The sequence below is a fragment of the Pseudophryne corroboree genome, chromosome 2, assembly GCF_028390025.1.
Source record: "Pseudophryne corroboree isolate aPseCor3 chromosome 2, aPseCor3.hap2, whole genome shotgun sequence".
Classification (NCBI taxonomy): domain Eukaryota; kingdom Metazoa; phylum Chordata; class Amphibia; order Anura; family Myobatrachidae; genus Pseudophryne; species Pseudophryne corroboree.
In genome coordinates, this window is record NC_086445.1 from 840406507 (window position 1) to 840424301 (window position 17795).

The 17795-nt window shown below is 46.4% G+C and overlaps 1 protein-coding gene across 3 annotated transcripts in view; it reads left to right on the plus strand.

Moving 5' to 3' along the window:
• The window catches only part of MBTPS2 (membrane bound transcription factor peptidase, site 2), a 354709-nt gene that overhangs the window by 278221 nt on the left and 58693 nt on the right, over positions 1–17795 (plus strand). For all 3 annotated transcript variants that reach the window (XM_063955767.1, XM_063955765.1, XM_063955766.1), the window contains exon 8: positions 3598–3692. In XM_063955767.1, the coding sequence (XP_063811837.1) occupies positions 3598–3692 (95 nt within the window). The remainder of the gene's footprint in view (positions 1–3597; positions 3693–17795) is intronic.

Consider the following 17795-nt stretch of genomic DNA (forward strand, 5'->3'; position numbering starts at 1 on the left):
TGTAATGATGCAGAGATTGAGCCGTACCGTCACAGCAAGGGTGTCTTTCACCAGGTGATTTAAGTACTTCTGCAAGCTAGAAAGCAATACTCTTCCTTTATTGATTAATTGATTTGGAAGAGATTCATTATATGGTGCAAGTTTAAATGGGAGGATCCTACTTCTGCTAGCATTCCATTCTTTTTTTATTCTCCTCATACTGCCTTGTACTTATAACAGCCATGCCTTTGCAAATATAAACACTCATGTGTCTGGACGCGAGTCTGAGAATCTCCATTTTCGATTTTTGACCTCGCAAAAAATCTTTTATGACAACTTGGTTTCTCATTTGTGTTCTAAGCATTGGTCTCATAACTTTTGAGTTTCTGCAAGTGGTCTCACTTGAGTGTGTCACATTTGTTTCTGGTAGCAATCCTGACTACCCAACGAGTGATGGAATTCTTTGCTCTATTGTGTAAGGTGTTTTAATTGTCAACATGTGCTGAATGTCAACAGTGAAATTTTCCATTTACATTTAGACTATGGGGGGAATGTAATTGTGCCCGATTAATTTTTCCGCGAAAAAACCAGACTTTACCACAATTTTTTGCCCAATGATATTATCGGGCAATCCAATTGCATCCTGTTTTATTCCGTGCAAAAACATACCCATTTTTGCGCGATAACACATGGATCAGTGATATGTTCCTGGATCCATTGTGTTTGTATCCGCAATCGCAAAAATGGGTCAGTTATCAGGGACAGTTGAAAAACCTCTGGGGGACCTAACTGACGTAATCGTAGCCCTATCAGGTTTCAACATTGTGGCTGTTAATTCTATACATTTAGACCATGTCGACAAAGGACCTCATTCAGAGATGGACGCAGTTTGCTACATACACACCCAGATCTGCGTCAAAATCTCCTCACATTCTGGGGGCCTCCCAGCACAGGGCAAGGCCGCCCAGCATGTGTGACGGGCCACCTTCCAATGCGTCCGCAATTGCATCAAATTAAGGTTGACCACTGGCAGCGCAGCCGCCGAAAACGCTCCCAGTCCGCCACGCAGCGTCGCAGCCCAGTAAAGGCCGCCGCTCTCAATCATCTTGCGGCCGCATCCCTCCTGGATACAGCCGCAAGGAGAAGAGTCGCGGACCAGATGGACGCGGCCGCTTCGTACGGACGCGCGGCTGTGTCCATCTCTGAATCAGCCCCAAAGTTACATAGCTGTGGACATTCATTTCCACAATAAGTTTCCAGTTGTATAAGTATTTTATTTACAAAGTGAGCATTTACATTTTTTCAAAGTATTCGCCAGAGGAGTCAATGCAAAGTTGCATGCGCTCAAACCACTTTGTGAAGCAACTGGAACAGTCTAAAGCAGATATGTCTTCTACATGCTGGATGAAGGTCTCCACTGCAGCCTCCTCTCACATCTTGTGCTTTAATTGCGGGAACATAAAGAAGTTGCAGGGGTCCAGGTCTGGACTGTACAGCAGATGACCAAGCTCCTGGATGCGTTCATGGGCCAGAAAATCCACCACTTTCCTGGATTTGTGGGCAAGTGCATTGTCATGATGGAGAAGGGCATCACGAGCGTGAGTTCTTGGACGGCGCCTAAAAATGACTTGCAGCACTTTCGGCAGGCATTCGTTGGTTAACCAGTCCCCAGTGACAGTGCGCTGCTGCACTAGAGGTACTGTAGCTACATGACGAGTTTTGGCCCCAAAAACAGCCACCATCTGCTTGGCCAAGCTGTTCTCATGTCGGAACTTCTGTGGCAGGGTACCTCCAACTGTGATCCACTGGACCAACTGTTGTTTGGTCTTGAGGTCAAAACTGTAGTTCCAGGATTCATCTCCTCTCATTAACTTCCAGACAGTGTTTGAGTGACCACCATCAAACTTGGCCAGCATGTTGTGGCGCCAAGTAACCTGGGCCTCTTTCTGCTCTCAAGTCAGCTGGCCAAGCTTTTCGTGGAATATCAAGCAGATGGATCTCGATGTGATGCCTATCTCCTACTCTAACTGGTCCATGGTCACCCTGGCATTCAACTCCGTTATAGCCCACATGGCAGCAACGTAGGACAACGTTGCTGCCATGCGGCGATAGAGGGCAAGAGTTGCCCGCAGCGTTCCTCTTCTTCCAGGGACCGTCTCCTGCACTGAACTTCTGCAAGCCACTCAAACACTGTGGATTGGGATTGTGCTTCCACCCCAGAAGCAATGATCATGCAGTACTTCCAACTCTCTGCCCACCACCAACATCTGAGAAGGTAGTACACTGCTAGTTCTTTCCAGGACAATTTCTGTTTACCTCTCCAAAATGTAGGAATTCAGATAAATAATGTTTGTATTTGTATTTCCTATAAGGCTTAAAAAAGGAAACCTTCCGTCCAAACATACTCTTTCATGATGGATGAGGTGTAATCCATTGCACAGTTATGAGAGTAAAGATGAGGCCTAACTAACGCCTGGCAACCTCCTGAGTACGCAGGTGTTCATTGTTTGACCAGATGTTTTCTTCTGGCTGTGATAGTGACTGGTGAGTTTGGATGAAAAAAAATCCTTTGGAAACGTATTCAACAAAAAGTCACTTTCAAGCGCAGCCCCTTTTTTGTTTTTTGTTTTAATATCTGTATACTAATCGGCTAAGGTCTGTCCGGTCTGTTGCGCAGTGGCTGCACAACAATGGCTCCCACTGCAAGCCCAAGATTAGACTGGATGGAGAGGAAGGCGGAGAGGAATAGTATACAGCAAGGGTGGCGCAGAGTCTGAAGTGACCCAACATATGGCGGGTACCTTTTACTAGTGTATATTATTTATCCTCTTTGAGAGCATCCATTCATTATGGCTGCCATGGAAATGAGGGAATTATTCCTTTTATTTAAATTTCCTTGAGACTCCAAGGAAGCAAGATATTTCCACCTGTGTTGCATGCACGGGGAATTTGCCCATTAATCAGTTGCTATACGAATATAATAAAGGTTAGGGTCTTAGGCACTGGCTTCTATCAGTTCTGCTACATGGGAGAGGTTGTACTGCCACATTAGATATTAATTCTTTTGTGTTTTATTTATTACAAAATACTGACCTATTTTGTCCTTTTGCAGGGGAAATCTTGATGAGTTAAATGACTTGTATCTTTAATATTGTCACTAATCTTCAATAACTGTGGCCTGATTTACTTTTAACCTACCTTATACTTTATGGAGAGTCTGCAGAACAACCTCTCTTACCTCATTACCAGGAGGTGTCGTTCAGTAACGACCTTTCTTCCTAAGAGGCACTGTAGGCACACCCAAAACCAGCAATGCTAATGCTTTCTCCATGGTAGTATGTTGGTCTCTGCTTACGGAAAGAAGCAGAACTTTATGGTGCATTATATATACAATAGCCTTAGGCAAGCAATGTGAAACTAGGTACTGAAAATCCTGTGATCAGTTTACAGCTTGCCATTTTATTAGCCTATAATATAGGATCACTTTGCTTAAACTTATATATGTAAGTTGTATAAATTACAAACCTTTCAATATATTTTTTATTAACTTTGTAACAAAGGCTGCGAGAGGAAACATCTAATGAAAAGGTTTTGTTTTGTATCCATGTTTTTTTTTAGTGTACAGACGGCTGGATGGTTCTATAGAATGTTGTAGTAACAACAGTCTCTCTGATGTATGCTTTGCGTATCATGGAAATGGGAAAAGTCCGCAGGTAAGCTTAGTGTAAACCAGTTAGGCCTGGTCCACACATCTGAATGATGAGCGAGCTGGTAATAAAGTACAGCACAAACTGTTACTGGTTCTCTCATTAAACAGATGCAGGATGTGTGAAGTGGTCATCATGTCATTTAGGTGCCTATTCCCTCATCTTTGTCAGAAGTACACAAGTCACCCAAGTTAGTGTTTGAAAAGAAGGATAAATTGAGAGGGGCAATGACTGTGGATAGCCTCAGATGACAGGTGCACAGTGTCTCATAGGGAACGATTCAAATGTTCTGTGTGTCGAATGCTGGGCAACTATACAAATAGGCGCCTATCAGAGCAATTCAATAGTTGCTTCCGTTTAGGCGCCCATTAGTAGTTAATGCACCTGACAGCTAAAGATCTTTAGACGCCCAAAGATTGGGTGCTGTGGGCACCCAAACTACATACTTTTCACACATTTTTACTTGCACCTCCAGAGGCTGCAAGAAAAAATATGACTGCCGCGGCTAATGGGCGTCTAAGCAAAGCAACAATTAAATTGATAGAAGCCCAGCAGAGAACGCATAGAACATTTGACTTGCCTCCATAGAATTTGATGGCAGATAAAAACCACTTGGCCATCTAGTCTGCCCTAAACAAATGTACATGCACACGCACACTAGGTTTGTTGTTTTTCTCTAACGTCCTAAGTGGATGCTGGGGACTCCGTCAGGACCATGGGGGATAGCGGCTCCGCAGGAGACAGGGCACAAAAGCAAGCTTTTAGGATCACATGGTGTGTACTGGCTCCTCCCCCTATGACCCTCCTCCAAGCCTCAGTTAGGTTTTTGTGCCCGGCCGAGAAGGGTGCAATCTAGGTGGCTCTCTTAAAGAGTTACTTAGAAAAAGTTTTTAGGTTCTTTATTTTCAGTGAGTCCTGCTGGCAACAGGCTCACTGCATCGAGGGACTTAGGGGAGAGATTTTCAACTCACCTGCGTGCAGGATGGATTGGATTCTTAGGCTACTGGACATAGCTCCAGAGGGAGTCGGAACACAGGGCTCGCCCTGGGGTTCGTCCCGGAGCCGCGCCGCCGACCCCCCTTGCAGACGCTGAAGATGAAGAGGTCCGGAACCAGGCGGCAGAAGACTCTCAGTCTTCATCAGGTAGCGCACAGCACTGCAGCTGTGCGCCATTGTTGTCAGCACACTTCACACAGCGGTCACGGAGGGTGCAGGGCGCTGGGGGGGGGGGCGCCCTGGGCAGCAATGTATAATACCTGTATGGCGAAAAATACATCACATATAGCCCTTGAGGCTATATGGATGTATTTAACCCCTGCCAGATATCTAAAACTCCGGAGAAGAAGCCCGCCGAAAAGGGGGCGGGGCCTATTCTCCTCAGCACACAGCGCCATTTTCCCTCACAGAAAGGCTGGTGGGATGGCTCCCATGCTCTCCCCTGCACTGCACTACAGAAACAGGGTTAAAACAGAGAGGGGGGGCACTGATTTGGCGATATGTATATATATTAAAATGCTATAAGGGAGGAACACTTATATAAAGGTTGTCCCTGGATAATTATAGCGTTTTGGTGTGTGCTGGCAAACTCTCCCTCTGTCTCCCCAAAGGGCTAGTGGGTCCTGTCCTCTATCAGAGCATTCCCTATGTGTGTGCTGTATGTCGGTACGTGTGTGTCGACATGTATGAGGAAAATATTGGTGAGGAGGCGGAGCAAATTGCCTGTAATGGTGATGTCACTCTCTAGGGAGTCGACACCGGAATGGATGGCTTATTTATGGAAATTACGTGACAATGTCAACACGCTGCAAGCCGGTTGACGACATGAGAGGGCCGGCGAACAAATTAGTATCTGTCCAGGCGTCTCAAACACCGTCAGGGGCTGTAAAATGCCCATTTACCTCAGTCGGTCGACACAGACCCAGACACGGACACTGATTTCAGTGTCGACGGTGAAGAAACAAACGTATTTTCTTTTAGGGCCACACGTTAAGGGCAATGAAGGAGGTGTTACATATTTCTGATACTCCAAGTACCACAAAAAAGGGTATTATATGTGAGGTGAAAAAACTACCTGTAGTTTTTCCTGAATCAGATAAATTAAATGAAGTGTGTGATGATGCGTGGGTTTCCCCCGATAGAAAATTATTGGCGGTATACCCTTTCCCGCCAGAAGTTAAGGCGCGGTGGGAAACACCCCTCAGGGTGGATAAGGCGCTCACACGCTTATCAGAACAAGTGGCGGTACCATCTACGGATAGGGCCGTACTTAAGGAGCCAGCTGATAGGAGGCTGAAAAATATCCTAAAAAGTATACACACACATGCTGGTGTTATACTGCGACCAGCGATCGCCTCAGCCTGGATGTGCAGAGCTGAGGTGGCTTGGTCGGATTCCCTGACTAAAAATATTGATACCTTTGACAGGGACAGTATTTTATTGACTATAGAGCATTTAAAGGATGCATTTCTATATATGCGAGATGCGCAGAGGGATATTTGCACTCTGGCATCAAGAGTAAATGCGATGTCCATATCTGCAAGAAGATGTTTATGGACACGACAGTGGTCAGGTGATGCAGATTCCAAACGGCACAAAGATGTATTGCCGTATAAAGGGGAGGAGTTATTTGGGGTCGGTCCATGGGACCTGGTGGCCAGGGCAACTGCTGGAAAATCCACAGTTTTTTACCCTAAGTCACATCTCTGCAGAAAAAGACACCGTCTTTTCAGCCTCAGTCCTTTCGTCCCTATAAGAGTCATATCTGCCCAGGGATAGAGGAAAGGGAAGAAGACTGCAGCAGGCAGCCCATTCCCAGGAACAGAAGCCCTCCACCGCTTCTACCAAGTTCTCAGCATGACGCTGGGACCATACAGGACCCCTGGATCCTACAAGTAGTATCCAAGGGGTACAGATTGGAATGTCGAGAGGTTTCCCCCCTCGCAGGTTCCTGTAGTCTGCTGTACCAATGTCTCCCTCCGACAGGGAGGCAGTATTGAAAACAATTCACAAGCTGTATTCCCAGCAGGTGATAATAAATTTACCCCTCCGACAACAAGGAAAGGGGTATTTACTCCACACTATATGGTGGTACTGAAGGCTAGGTGAGACCTATTCTAAATCTGAAAAATTTGAACACTTACAAGGGTTCAAATCCAGATGGAGTCACTCAGAGCAGTGATAGCAAAGAACAAGGGGACTATATGGTGTCCCGGGACATCAGGGATGCTTACCTCCATGTCCCAAAATTTGCTTTTTCTCACCAAGGGTACCTCAGGTTCGAGGTACAGAACTGTCACTATCAGTTTCAAGACGATGCCGTTGGATTGTCCAAGGCACCCCGGGTCCTTACCAAGGTAATGACCGAAAGGAGGATTCGTCTTCAAAGAAAATGGACGACCTCCTGATAAGAACAAGGTCCAGAGAACAGTTGGAGGTCGGAGTAGCACTATCTCAAGTAGTTCTACGACAGCACGGGTGGATTCTAAATATTCCAAAACCGCAGTTGTTCCGACGACACGTCTGCTGGTCCTAGGGATGATTCTGGACACAGTCCAGAAAAAGGTGTTTCTCCCAGAGGAGAAAGCCAGGGAGTTATCCGAGCTAATCGGGATCCTCCTAAAACCAGGAAAAGTGTCAGTGCATCATTGCACAAGAGTCCTGGTAAAAATGGTGGCTTATTACGAAGCGCTTCCATTCGGCAGATTTCACGCAAGAACTCTTCAGTGGGATCTGCTGGACAAATGGTCCGGATCGCATCTTCAGATGCATCAGCGGATAACCCTATATCCAAGGACAAGGGTGTCTCTCCTGTGGTGATTACAGAGTGCTCATCTTCTAGAGGGCCGCAGATTCGGCATTCAGGATTGGATGCTCGTGACCACGGAGGCCAGCCTGAGAGGCTGGGGAGCAGTCACACAAGGAGTGTGATCAAGTCTGGAGAATTCTCTCCACATAAATATACTGGAGCTAAGAGCAAATTTATAATGCTCTAAGCTTAGCAAGACCTCTGCTTCAAGGTCAGCCGGTATTGATCCAGTGGGATAACATCACGGCAGTCGCCCACGTAAACAGAAAGGGCGGCACAAGAAGCAGGAGGGCAGTGGCAAAACTGCAAGGATTTTTCGCTAGGCGGAAAATCATGTGATAGCACTGTCAGCAGTGTTCATTCCGGGAGTGGACGACTGGGAAGCAGACTTCCTCAGCAGGCACGACCTCCACCCGGGAGAGTGGGAACTTCATCGGGAAGTTTTCCGCATGATTGTGAACCGTTGGGAAAGACCAAAGGTGGACATGATGGCGTCCCGCCCGAACAAAAAAATGGGACAGGTATTGCGCCAGGTCACGAGACCTTCAGGCGATAGCTGTGGACGTCCTGGTAACACCGTGGGTGTAACAGTCGGTGTATGTGTTCCCTTCTCTGCTTCTCATAACCAAGGTATTGAGAATTATAAGACATAGAGGAGTAAGAACTATACTCGTGGCTCCGGATTGGCCAAGAGGGACTTGGTAACCGGAACTTCAAGAGATGCTCACAGAGGACTAATGGCCTCGGGAGCTAAGAAGGGATTTGCTTTCAGCAAGTACCATGTCTGTTCCAAGAGGAACCGTGGCATCGGCCTTTAAGAAAGGACCTGCTCCAGCAGGGACCTTGTCTGTTCCAAGACTTACCGCGACTGCGTTTGACGGCATGGCGGTTTGAACGCCGGATCCTAAGGGAAAAGGCATTCCGGAAGAGGTCATACCTACCCTGGTCAAAGCCAGGAAGGAGGTGACCGCACAACGTTATCACCACATGTGGTAAAAATATGTTGCGTGGGTGAGGCCAGGAAGGCCCCACGAAAAAATTTCAACTAGGTCGATTTCTGCACTTCCTGAAAACAGGAGTGTCTATGAGCCTCAAATTGGGGTCCATTAAGGTTCAAGTTTCGGCCCTATAGATTTTCTTCCAGAAAGAATTGGCTTCAGTTCCTGAAGTCCAGACGTTTGTCAAGGGAGTATTGCATATACAGCCCTTGTGTGCCTCCAGTGGCACCGTGGGATCTCAACGTAGTGTTGGGATTCCTCAAATCATATTGGTTTGAACCACTCAAATCTGTGGATTTGAAATATCTCACATGGAAAGTGACCATGCTGTTGGCCCTGGCCTCGGCCAGGCGATTGTCAAAATTGGCGGCTTTGTCTTACAAAAGCCCATATTTGATTTTCCATTCGGACAGGGCAGAGCTGCGGACTCGTCCCCAGTTTCTTCCTAAGGTGGTGTCAGCGTTTCACCTGAAACAACCTATTGTGGTGCCTGCGGCTACTAGGGACTTGGAGGACTCCAAGTTGCTAGACGTTGTCAGGGCCCTGAAAATATATATAAATATATATATAATTCCAGGACGGCTGGAGTCAGAAAGTCTGACTTGCTATTTATATTGTAGGCACCCAAAAAGCTGGGTGCTCCTGCTTCTAAGCAGACTATTGCTCGTTGGATTTGTAGTACAATTCAGCTTGCACATTCTGTGGCAGGCCTGCCACAGCCAAAATCTGTAAATGCCCATTCCACAAGGAAGGTGGGCTCATCTTGGGCGGCTGCCCGAGGGGTCTCGGCTTTACAACTTTGCCGAGCAGCTACTTGGTCAGGGGCAAACACGTTTGCTAAATTCTACAAATTTGATACCCTGGCTGAGGAGGACCTGGAGTTCTCTCATTCGGTGCTGCAGAGTCATCCGCACTCTCCCGCCCGTTTGGGAGCTTTGGTATAATCCCCATGGTCCTGACGGAGTCCCCAGCATCCACTAGGACGTTAGAGAAAATAAGATTTTACTTACCGATAAATCTATTTCTCATAGTCCGTAGTGGATGCTGGGCGCCCATCCCAAGTGCGGATTGTCTGCATTACTTGTACATAGTTATTGTTACAAAAAAATCGGGTTATTATTGTTGTGAGCCATCTTTTTTAGAGGCTACTTCATTGTTATCATACTGTTAACTGGGTTCAAATCACAAGTTGTACGGTGTGATTGGTGTGGCTGGTATGAGTCTTACCCGGGATTCAAGATCCTTCCTTATTGTGTACGCTCGTCCGGGCACAGTACCTAACTGAGGCTTGGAGGAGGGTCATAGGGGGAGGAGCCAGTACACACCATGTGATCCTAAAAGCTTGCTTTTGTGCCCTGTCTCCTGCGGAGCCGCTATCCCCCATGGTCCTGACGGAGTCCCCAGCATCCACTACGGACTATGAGAAATAGATTTATCGGTAAGTAAAATCTTATTTTTATTTAGAAGCCAATTCCTACCAGTATATTTTTGGATTGTTGGAGGAAACCGGAGTACTTGGAGAATACCCACGCAAGCACAGGGAGAATATACAAACTCCACACAGTTAGGGCTGAGGTGGCAATAAAACTCATGACCTCAGTGCTGTGAGGCAGTAATGATAAACATTACACCATTCACACCGCCTGCCCTAGTTTCTGTCCGTGATTATGAAGAAACTGTACAAGCACAAATGACACTAAAAAAGTTAGTGAGAACCTTTACAAGGCTATCATGGACAACCTTTGTTTTGTTTAATCCCCATTTCTCTAACGTCCTAGTGTATGCTGGGGACTCCGTGAGGACCATTGGGAATAGACGGGCTCCGCAGGATACTGGGCACTCTAAGAAAGAATTAGGACTACTGGTGTGCACTGGCTCCTCCCTCTATGCCCCTCCTCCAGACCTCAGTTAGAATCTGTGCCTGGACGGAGCTGGGTGCATTTTAGTGGGCTCTCCTGAGCTTGCTAATAAGAAAGTATTTTGTTAGGTTTTTTATTTTCAGAGAGCTTCTGCTGGCAACAGACTCACTGCTACGTGGGACTGAGGGGAGAGAAGCAAACCTACTAACTGCGGCTAGGTTGCGCTTCTTAGGCTACTGGACACCATTAGCTCCAGAGGGACCGAACACAGGAACTTAACCTTGGTCGTCCGTTCCCGGAGCCGCGCCGCTGTCCCCCTCGCAGAGCCAGAAGACAGAAGCCGGCGGGTGAAGCAAGAAGACGTCAAAATCGGCGGCAGAAGACTCCTGTCTTCATATGAGGTAGCGCACAGCACTGCAGCTGTGCGCCATTGCTCCCACACTAACCCACACACTCCGGTCACTGTAGGGTGCAGGGCGCAGGGGGGGCGCCCTGGGCAGCAATTGAGTACCTCCTGGCAAATAGGGCATATATACAGCTGGGCACTGTAATATGCATGAGCCCCCGCCATTATTTTTACACAAAATCGCGGGATAGAAGCCCGCCGCTGAGGGGGCGGGGCTTCTTCCTCGGCACTCACCAACGCCATTTTCTCTCCACAGCTCCGCTGAGAGGAAGCTCCCCAGGCTCTCCCCTGCAGAAGCACGATTGACGGGGGTGAAAAGAGAGGGGGGGCACATAAATTTGGCGTAAAAACAATATATCCAGCAGCTACTGGGTTAACACTACGTTACTGTGTGATTCCTGGGTCATATAGCGCTGGGGTGTGTGCTGGCATACTCTCTCTCTGTCTCTCCAAAGGGCCTTGTGGGGGAACTGTCTTCAAATAGAGCATCCCCTGTGTGTGTGGTGTGTCGGTACGTGTGTGTCGACATGGCTGAGGTAAAAGGCTCCCCTAAGGAGGAGATGGAGCTAATATGTGTGTGAGAGGGTGTCTCAGTCGACAACGCCGACACCTGTTTGGATATGTGTAAGTGCTAAGGTGAATTTATGGCACAAGAGATTAGAGAACAGACAGGAAATCTAGCCATGTCTGTCCCTCTGTCGCAGAGACCTTCAGAGTCTCTCAATGCTCACTATCCAAAATAATAAACACTTATATCGACACGGAGGTTGACTCCAGTGTTGACTACTATAATGCAAAGTTACAGCCAAAATGGCAGGAAAGTATTCAATATATGATTATTGTAATAAAAGATGATTTGCATATCACTGATGACTCATCTGTCCCTGACACAAGGGTACACATGTTTAAGGGGAAGAAAGCTGAGGTAAATTTTCCTCCTCTCATGATGAAAAAGAGCGGGAATCTCCAGACAAGAGACTGCAGTTTCCCACAAAGAATTCTCAGGCAGTATCCTTTCCTGACTAGGGCCAGGATACGATGGGAATCTTCCCCTAGGGTGTCACAAAAGGTAGCCCTGTCGTAACAGCTATTCTCAGGGATCCTGCAGATAGCGTGCACATTCTGGTACACTACTCAGACCGGCGATGGCGTCGGCATGGGTTTATAGCGCTGTGGCAGCGTGGACAGTTACCTTATCAACAGAGATTGAGACCCTAGTATGTAGATATATATATGTATATATAGAGATATATATATATACATTAAAGATGCTGTCTTAAGAGATATATATATATATATATATATATGAAAAAAACAAGGGGGAGGGACAAGCGCCTAATAGTGCAGTATCTTCACACCGAATTAGGTTGTGTATAGTGTCTTATCTATAGGTAATATGCGTACCAGAAGTATGATCTATAGTGGGCACATCAAATGTTTTTAGTATTTTTCACCGCAATTGGTCCCCAGATTGGACGTCAATGTGGATGTTCTCTCAATCATCAGTTTGCAAATGCACCGGTCTGTAAATAATCAGAGCGAGAGGCACCTCTCATAGTGCAGAAATCACTTAGTAAATATATTGGAATTCATAGAAGACGATAGGTATTAAGCGTACCAGAATATGAACACCAAACAGCTTTTAAATATGAACTTTTTGTCAAGAGCGGCTTTCCTTCGTATGTTTAGAGAGTGGCGGACTTCATGTATTGCCGTGTGTAGATAAATATATCACAGGCTAAAAAATATGTAGGTTTTAATTCATAAAAAGGAAACATAAAAAATATATATTCTCAAAGAAAGAGTTCATAAAGCTTATCTGGATAGTCCAGGATTTTTTCCGTGGTCCGGGGTATATCCACCGTGTAAGTCTGAGTCAAGGGGGTTCAGAACAGGTCCTCAACGCGTTTCACCTATAAAAGGCTTCCTCAGGAGTGTCTATAGGGACTAACCATGTTCTGACTGTTTTTATCCCTTTGTGAGATAAGTGGGAGGCGCCCAATTATGCAAATCACTTCCGGTTTTTATACCTCGTCAGGGGCAACAAAGGAGTGATTTGTAAAAGTATAAAGTGGCTAACAACAGAGAAAAGTTATAGACATAGGAAGGTATACGATTTTATGCACCAGAAACAAATATCAATGTTTTAACTGTGGACCGGAAGTCGCGTCAGACGCGATACTCGTGTTATCCGGAAATAACGTACCGGAAGTAGTATGTCCGGCGGTGCATACATTATAGATGGTTAGAATACATTGTTGGCGGTACGTGGCGCGTAGCGGGCACGTGACCCATGGTGACCCGCATGACGCTAATTTTGGAGAATCCCACTTGCAAACAGGAAGTGCATGTGGAACGCAGTACCGGTGGAACGCAATGTTTAACCGGAAAGACAATTTGTAAAGTGAAATATGGAAGAAGCTTCTAATGATTTAACATCAAAACAAATAATAATGCTAGTATAATAAATACACATAGATGGTGGGTACATTACAGATGGTTGTGATACATTGTGTGGTGAGTAACGGGCACGTGACCCATGGCGAACCTCATGACGCTATGTTAGGGGAACCCACATGCAAAACAGAAGTGCATATGGAACGCAGTATCGGTGGAACGCAATACTTAACCGGAAATACATATTCAGAAATGCATATTGAAAAGTGAATCAAACTGAAATACTAATGTAATGAGTCATAAATACACCCAGATGGTATCTGTAACAAAGGGTACCATATTATGGGGAATTTTGAGCCGCGCATGGAACGCAGCCCAGGACAATTGTGTTTCCATCTGTTTACTACATAATGTTTTATATAACAAATTAGCAACATAAAAAAATTTTTTAGGTTCTAGTAGCTTCTCAGTGGTAATTTTTAAGGATATAACACTTAATTCGATAGTTAATAAAATATATTTAGATGGAAAAAATGAGGAAAGGGAACTACAGTGTAGAGAAGGCATTTTTTGGAGGATGAATTGGTTTAAAGGAAGGGGGCAATTTCGTATCCTTCATTGTGACCTGATGGGCTCAGGGTATTTAAGGTGAATATCCAGTACATTTCTCGTTGAGACAACAGTTTTGGGAGATCTCCACCTCTTGTTCCTAATGAGACTTTTTCCAAACCCTTAAATGTGAAAGTGTCTGTGTTGGAAGAATGATGAGTCAGGAAATGGTTTGAAAGTGGGTGGCTTTCCACTTTATTTTTAATATTGCGGAGGTGTTCCTGTATCCTCAATTTGAGAGGGCGCTTGGTCTTGCCAACGTATTTTAGTCCACATCCACATTCAGCCAGGTAAATAACAGAAGTTGTGTTGCAATTGATGAATTGTTTTGTTTTAAATTCTGTTTTGTTAGATGAGTCATGAAAGGTTTTTCTATTGGGGTGCACAAATTTGCAGACGATACATCTTCCACATTTGTATGTTCCTGTGCAACTGGGCATAGTCTGGATATTGCTTTTTGTAGATGTTTTCAGCTGACTTGGAGCAAGGATTTCTTTTAAGTTTCTAGATTTTTTGAAAATGATTTCCGGACGGTCTGGGAGTACTTGATTCAGTATTGGATCCATTTTCAGGATGTGCCAATGTTTGGTAAAGATGTTTCGGATCTTTTTTTCATTGCTACTGTATTGTGTGATGAAGGGAGCTACAAATTTTCTCTTTTGGTCCCTAGTCTTTATTTCCAGAAGGTCTTTCTGTTCCAGATTATTTCCTTTGCTCCGGGCAGTGTTGAGGATACTTTCTGGATATCCACGTTCTCTGAACCTGTTGATGTAAATTTCTGATTGCTCTTTGTACGTATCTGGGTCTGTGCAGTTACGTTTGATACGATACAATTGCGAATATGGTATATTATTCTTCCAGCTGGTGGTGTGGGCACTATCATAGTGTAAGTAACTATTTGTATCAACTGGTTTAATGTAGTTTTTAGTGGTGATCTTATTTTCTTCTGTGGAAAGTACCAGGTCCAGGAATTCCACTTGGGTTTTGCTGCTCTTGTAGGTGAATTTCAGATTGAATAATATATATATAAAACATGCCCAAAGAGACATGAGTATACTGGGTCCTAGAGACAAAGCTATGTCGATTTCTGCTTGACGTGTCCTGTAGAATATGCAATGGACAGATGATGCCAACTTAAAGAGGCATATGTAAGGCTGAGGATTGTGTGGAGAAGGGTTCTCGGACCTGGTCTCCACAGCTATAGCTGGTAATTCTGATATTTTGCCGTATATACCTGCACAGCCTAGGAAAGCACGACATTATCAAATGCAGCCTTTCGAACAAAGAAACAAGAAAGTCTGAGGTGCGTCCTTTCTTGCCAGAGGCGGGGCAGAGGAAGGAAGCTGCACAACACAGCTAGGTCCCAGGAACAGAAGTCCTCCCCGGCCTCTACAAAAATCCACTGCATGTCACTGGGGCTCCACAGGCGGAGCTAGGCCCGGTGGGGGCACGCCTGCGTAAGTTCAGCCACAAGTGGGTTCACTCCCTGTTAGATCCCTGGGCAATAGATATTGTGTCTCAGGGATGCAAGCTGGACTTTGAGGAGATGCCCCCTCACCGGCGGCCCTGCCAGCTTCCCCCTTAGAGAGGGAATTAGTGTTACAGGCAATTCACAAATTATATCTCCAGCAGGTGGTGGTGCAGGTTACCCTCCTTCAACAGGGAAGGGGTTACTATTTCACAATGTTTGTGGTACCGAAACCGGACGGTTCGGTCAGACCCATTTGAATTTAAAATCCCTGAACATTTACCTGAAAAGGTTCAAGTTCAAGATGGAATCGCTCAGAGCGGTCATTGCAAGCCTGGAAGAGGGGGATTTTATGGTGTCTGGACAAAAAGGATGCTTACCGGCATGTCCCCATTTATCCACCTCATCAGGAGTACCTCAGATTTGTGGTAAAGGATTGTCATTACCAATTCCAGACGTTGCCGTTTGGTCTCTCCACGGCACCGAGAATATTTACCAAGGTAATGGCAGAAATGATGGTGCTCCTGCGAAAGCAGGGAGTCACAATTATCCCATACTTGGACGATCTCCTCATAAAGGCGAGGTCCAGAGAGCAGTTGCTGATCAGCGTAGCACGCTCTCGGGAAGTGTTACAACAGCACGGCTGGTTTCTGAATATTCCAAAGTCGCAGCTGATTCCTACGACGCACAGACCAGAAGAAGGTTTTTCTCCCGACGGAGAAGGCTCAGGAACTCATGACACTGGTCAGAGACCTCTTAAACCAAAACGGGTGTCGGTGCATCACTGCACGCGAGTCCTGGGAAAAGATGGTGGTATCTTACGAGGCCATTCCCTTCGGCAGGTTCCATGCGAGGACCTTTCAATGGGATGGACAAGTGGTCCGGATCACATCTACAGATGCATCGGCTGATCACCCTATCCCCCAGGGCCAGGGTGTCTCTTCTGTGGTGGCTGCAGAGTGCTCACCTTCTCGAGGGCCGAAGATTCGGCATTCAGGACTGGGTCCTGGTGACCACGGATGCAAGCCTCCGAGGGTGGGGGGCAGTCATACAGGGAAGAAATTTCCAGGGTCTGTGGTCAAGTCAGGAGACTTGCCTTCACATCAATATCCTAGAACTAAGGGCCATATGCAACGCCCTAAGTCAAGCGGAGACCCTGCTTCGCGACAAATCGTGCTGATTCAATCAGACAACATCACCGCAGTGGCTCATATTAACCGCCAAGGCGGCACAGGGAGCAGGGTGGCGATGGCGGAAGCCACCAGAATTCTTCGCTGGGCGGATAATCACGTGAGAGCACTGTCAGCAGTGTTCATTCCGGGAGTGGACAACTGGGAAGCAGACTTCCTCAGCAGGCACGACCTCCACCCGGGAGAGTGGGGACTTCATCAAGTAGTCTTCACACAGTTTACAAATTGATGGGAACTGCCACAGGTGGACATGATGGCATCCCGCCTAAACAAAAAGCTACAAAGGTATTGCGCCAGGTCAAGAGACCCTCAGGCGATAGCTGTGGACGCTCTAGTGACACCGTGGGTGTTCCAGTCGGTTTATGTGTTTCCTCCTCTTCCTCTCATACCCAGGGTGCTGAGAATCGTAAGAAAAAGAGGAGTGAGAACAATACTCATTGTTCCAGATTGGCCAAGAAGGACTTGGTATCCGGAACTGCAAGAAATGCTCGCAGAGGACCCATGGCCTCTGCCTCTCAGACAGGATCTGTTACAACAGGGGCCCTGTCTGTTCCAAGACTTACCGCGGCTGCGTTTGACGGCATGGCGGTAAACGCTGGATCCTAGCGGAGAAAGGCATTCCGGATGAAGTTATTCCTACGCTGATACAGGCTAGGAAAGACGTGACAGCAAAACATTATCACCGTATATGGCAAAAATATGTTGCTTGGTGTGAGGCCAAGAAGCCCCTACAGAGGAATTCCAGCTGGGCCGTTTCCTTCACTTCCTACAGTCGGGAGTGACTATGGGCTTAAATTAGGGTCCATCAAGGTCCAGATTTCGGCCCTATCCATTTTCTTTCAAAGGGAACTGGCTTCTCTTCCTGAAGTTCAGATCTTTGTAAAGGGAGTGCTGCATATTCAGCCCCCTTTTGTGCCACCAGTGGCACCTTGGGATCTTAACGTGGTGTTGAGTTTCCTGAAATCTCACTGGTTTGAGCCACTTAAGACGTGGAGTTAAAAAATCTCACGTGGAAAGTGGTCTTGCTATTGGCTTTAGCTTCGGCTAGGCGTGTGTCAAAATTGGCGGCTTTGTCATGTAAAAGCCCCTATCTGGTTTTCCATATGGACCGGGCAGAATTACGGACTCGTCCGCAATTTCTGCCAAAGGTGGTGTCATCTTTTCATTTGAACCAACCTATTGTGGTGCCTGCGGCTACTCGTGACTTGGAGGATTCCAAGTTACTAGATGTAGTCAGGGCTTTGAAGATTTATGTAGCCAGAACGGCTGGAGTCAGGGAAACTGACTCGCTGTTTATTCTGTATGCATCCAACAAGCTGGGTGCTCCTGCTTCAAAGCAAACTGATGCTCGCTGGATCTGTAACACGATTCAGCAGG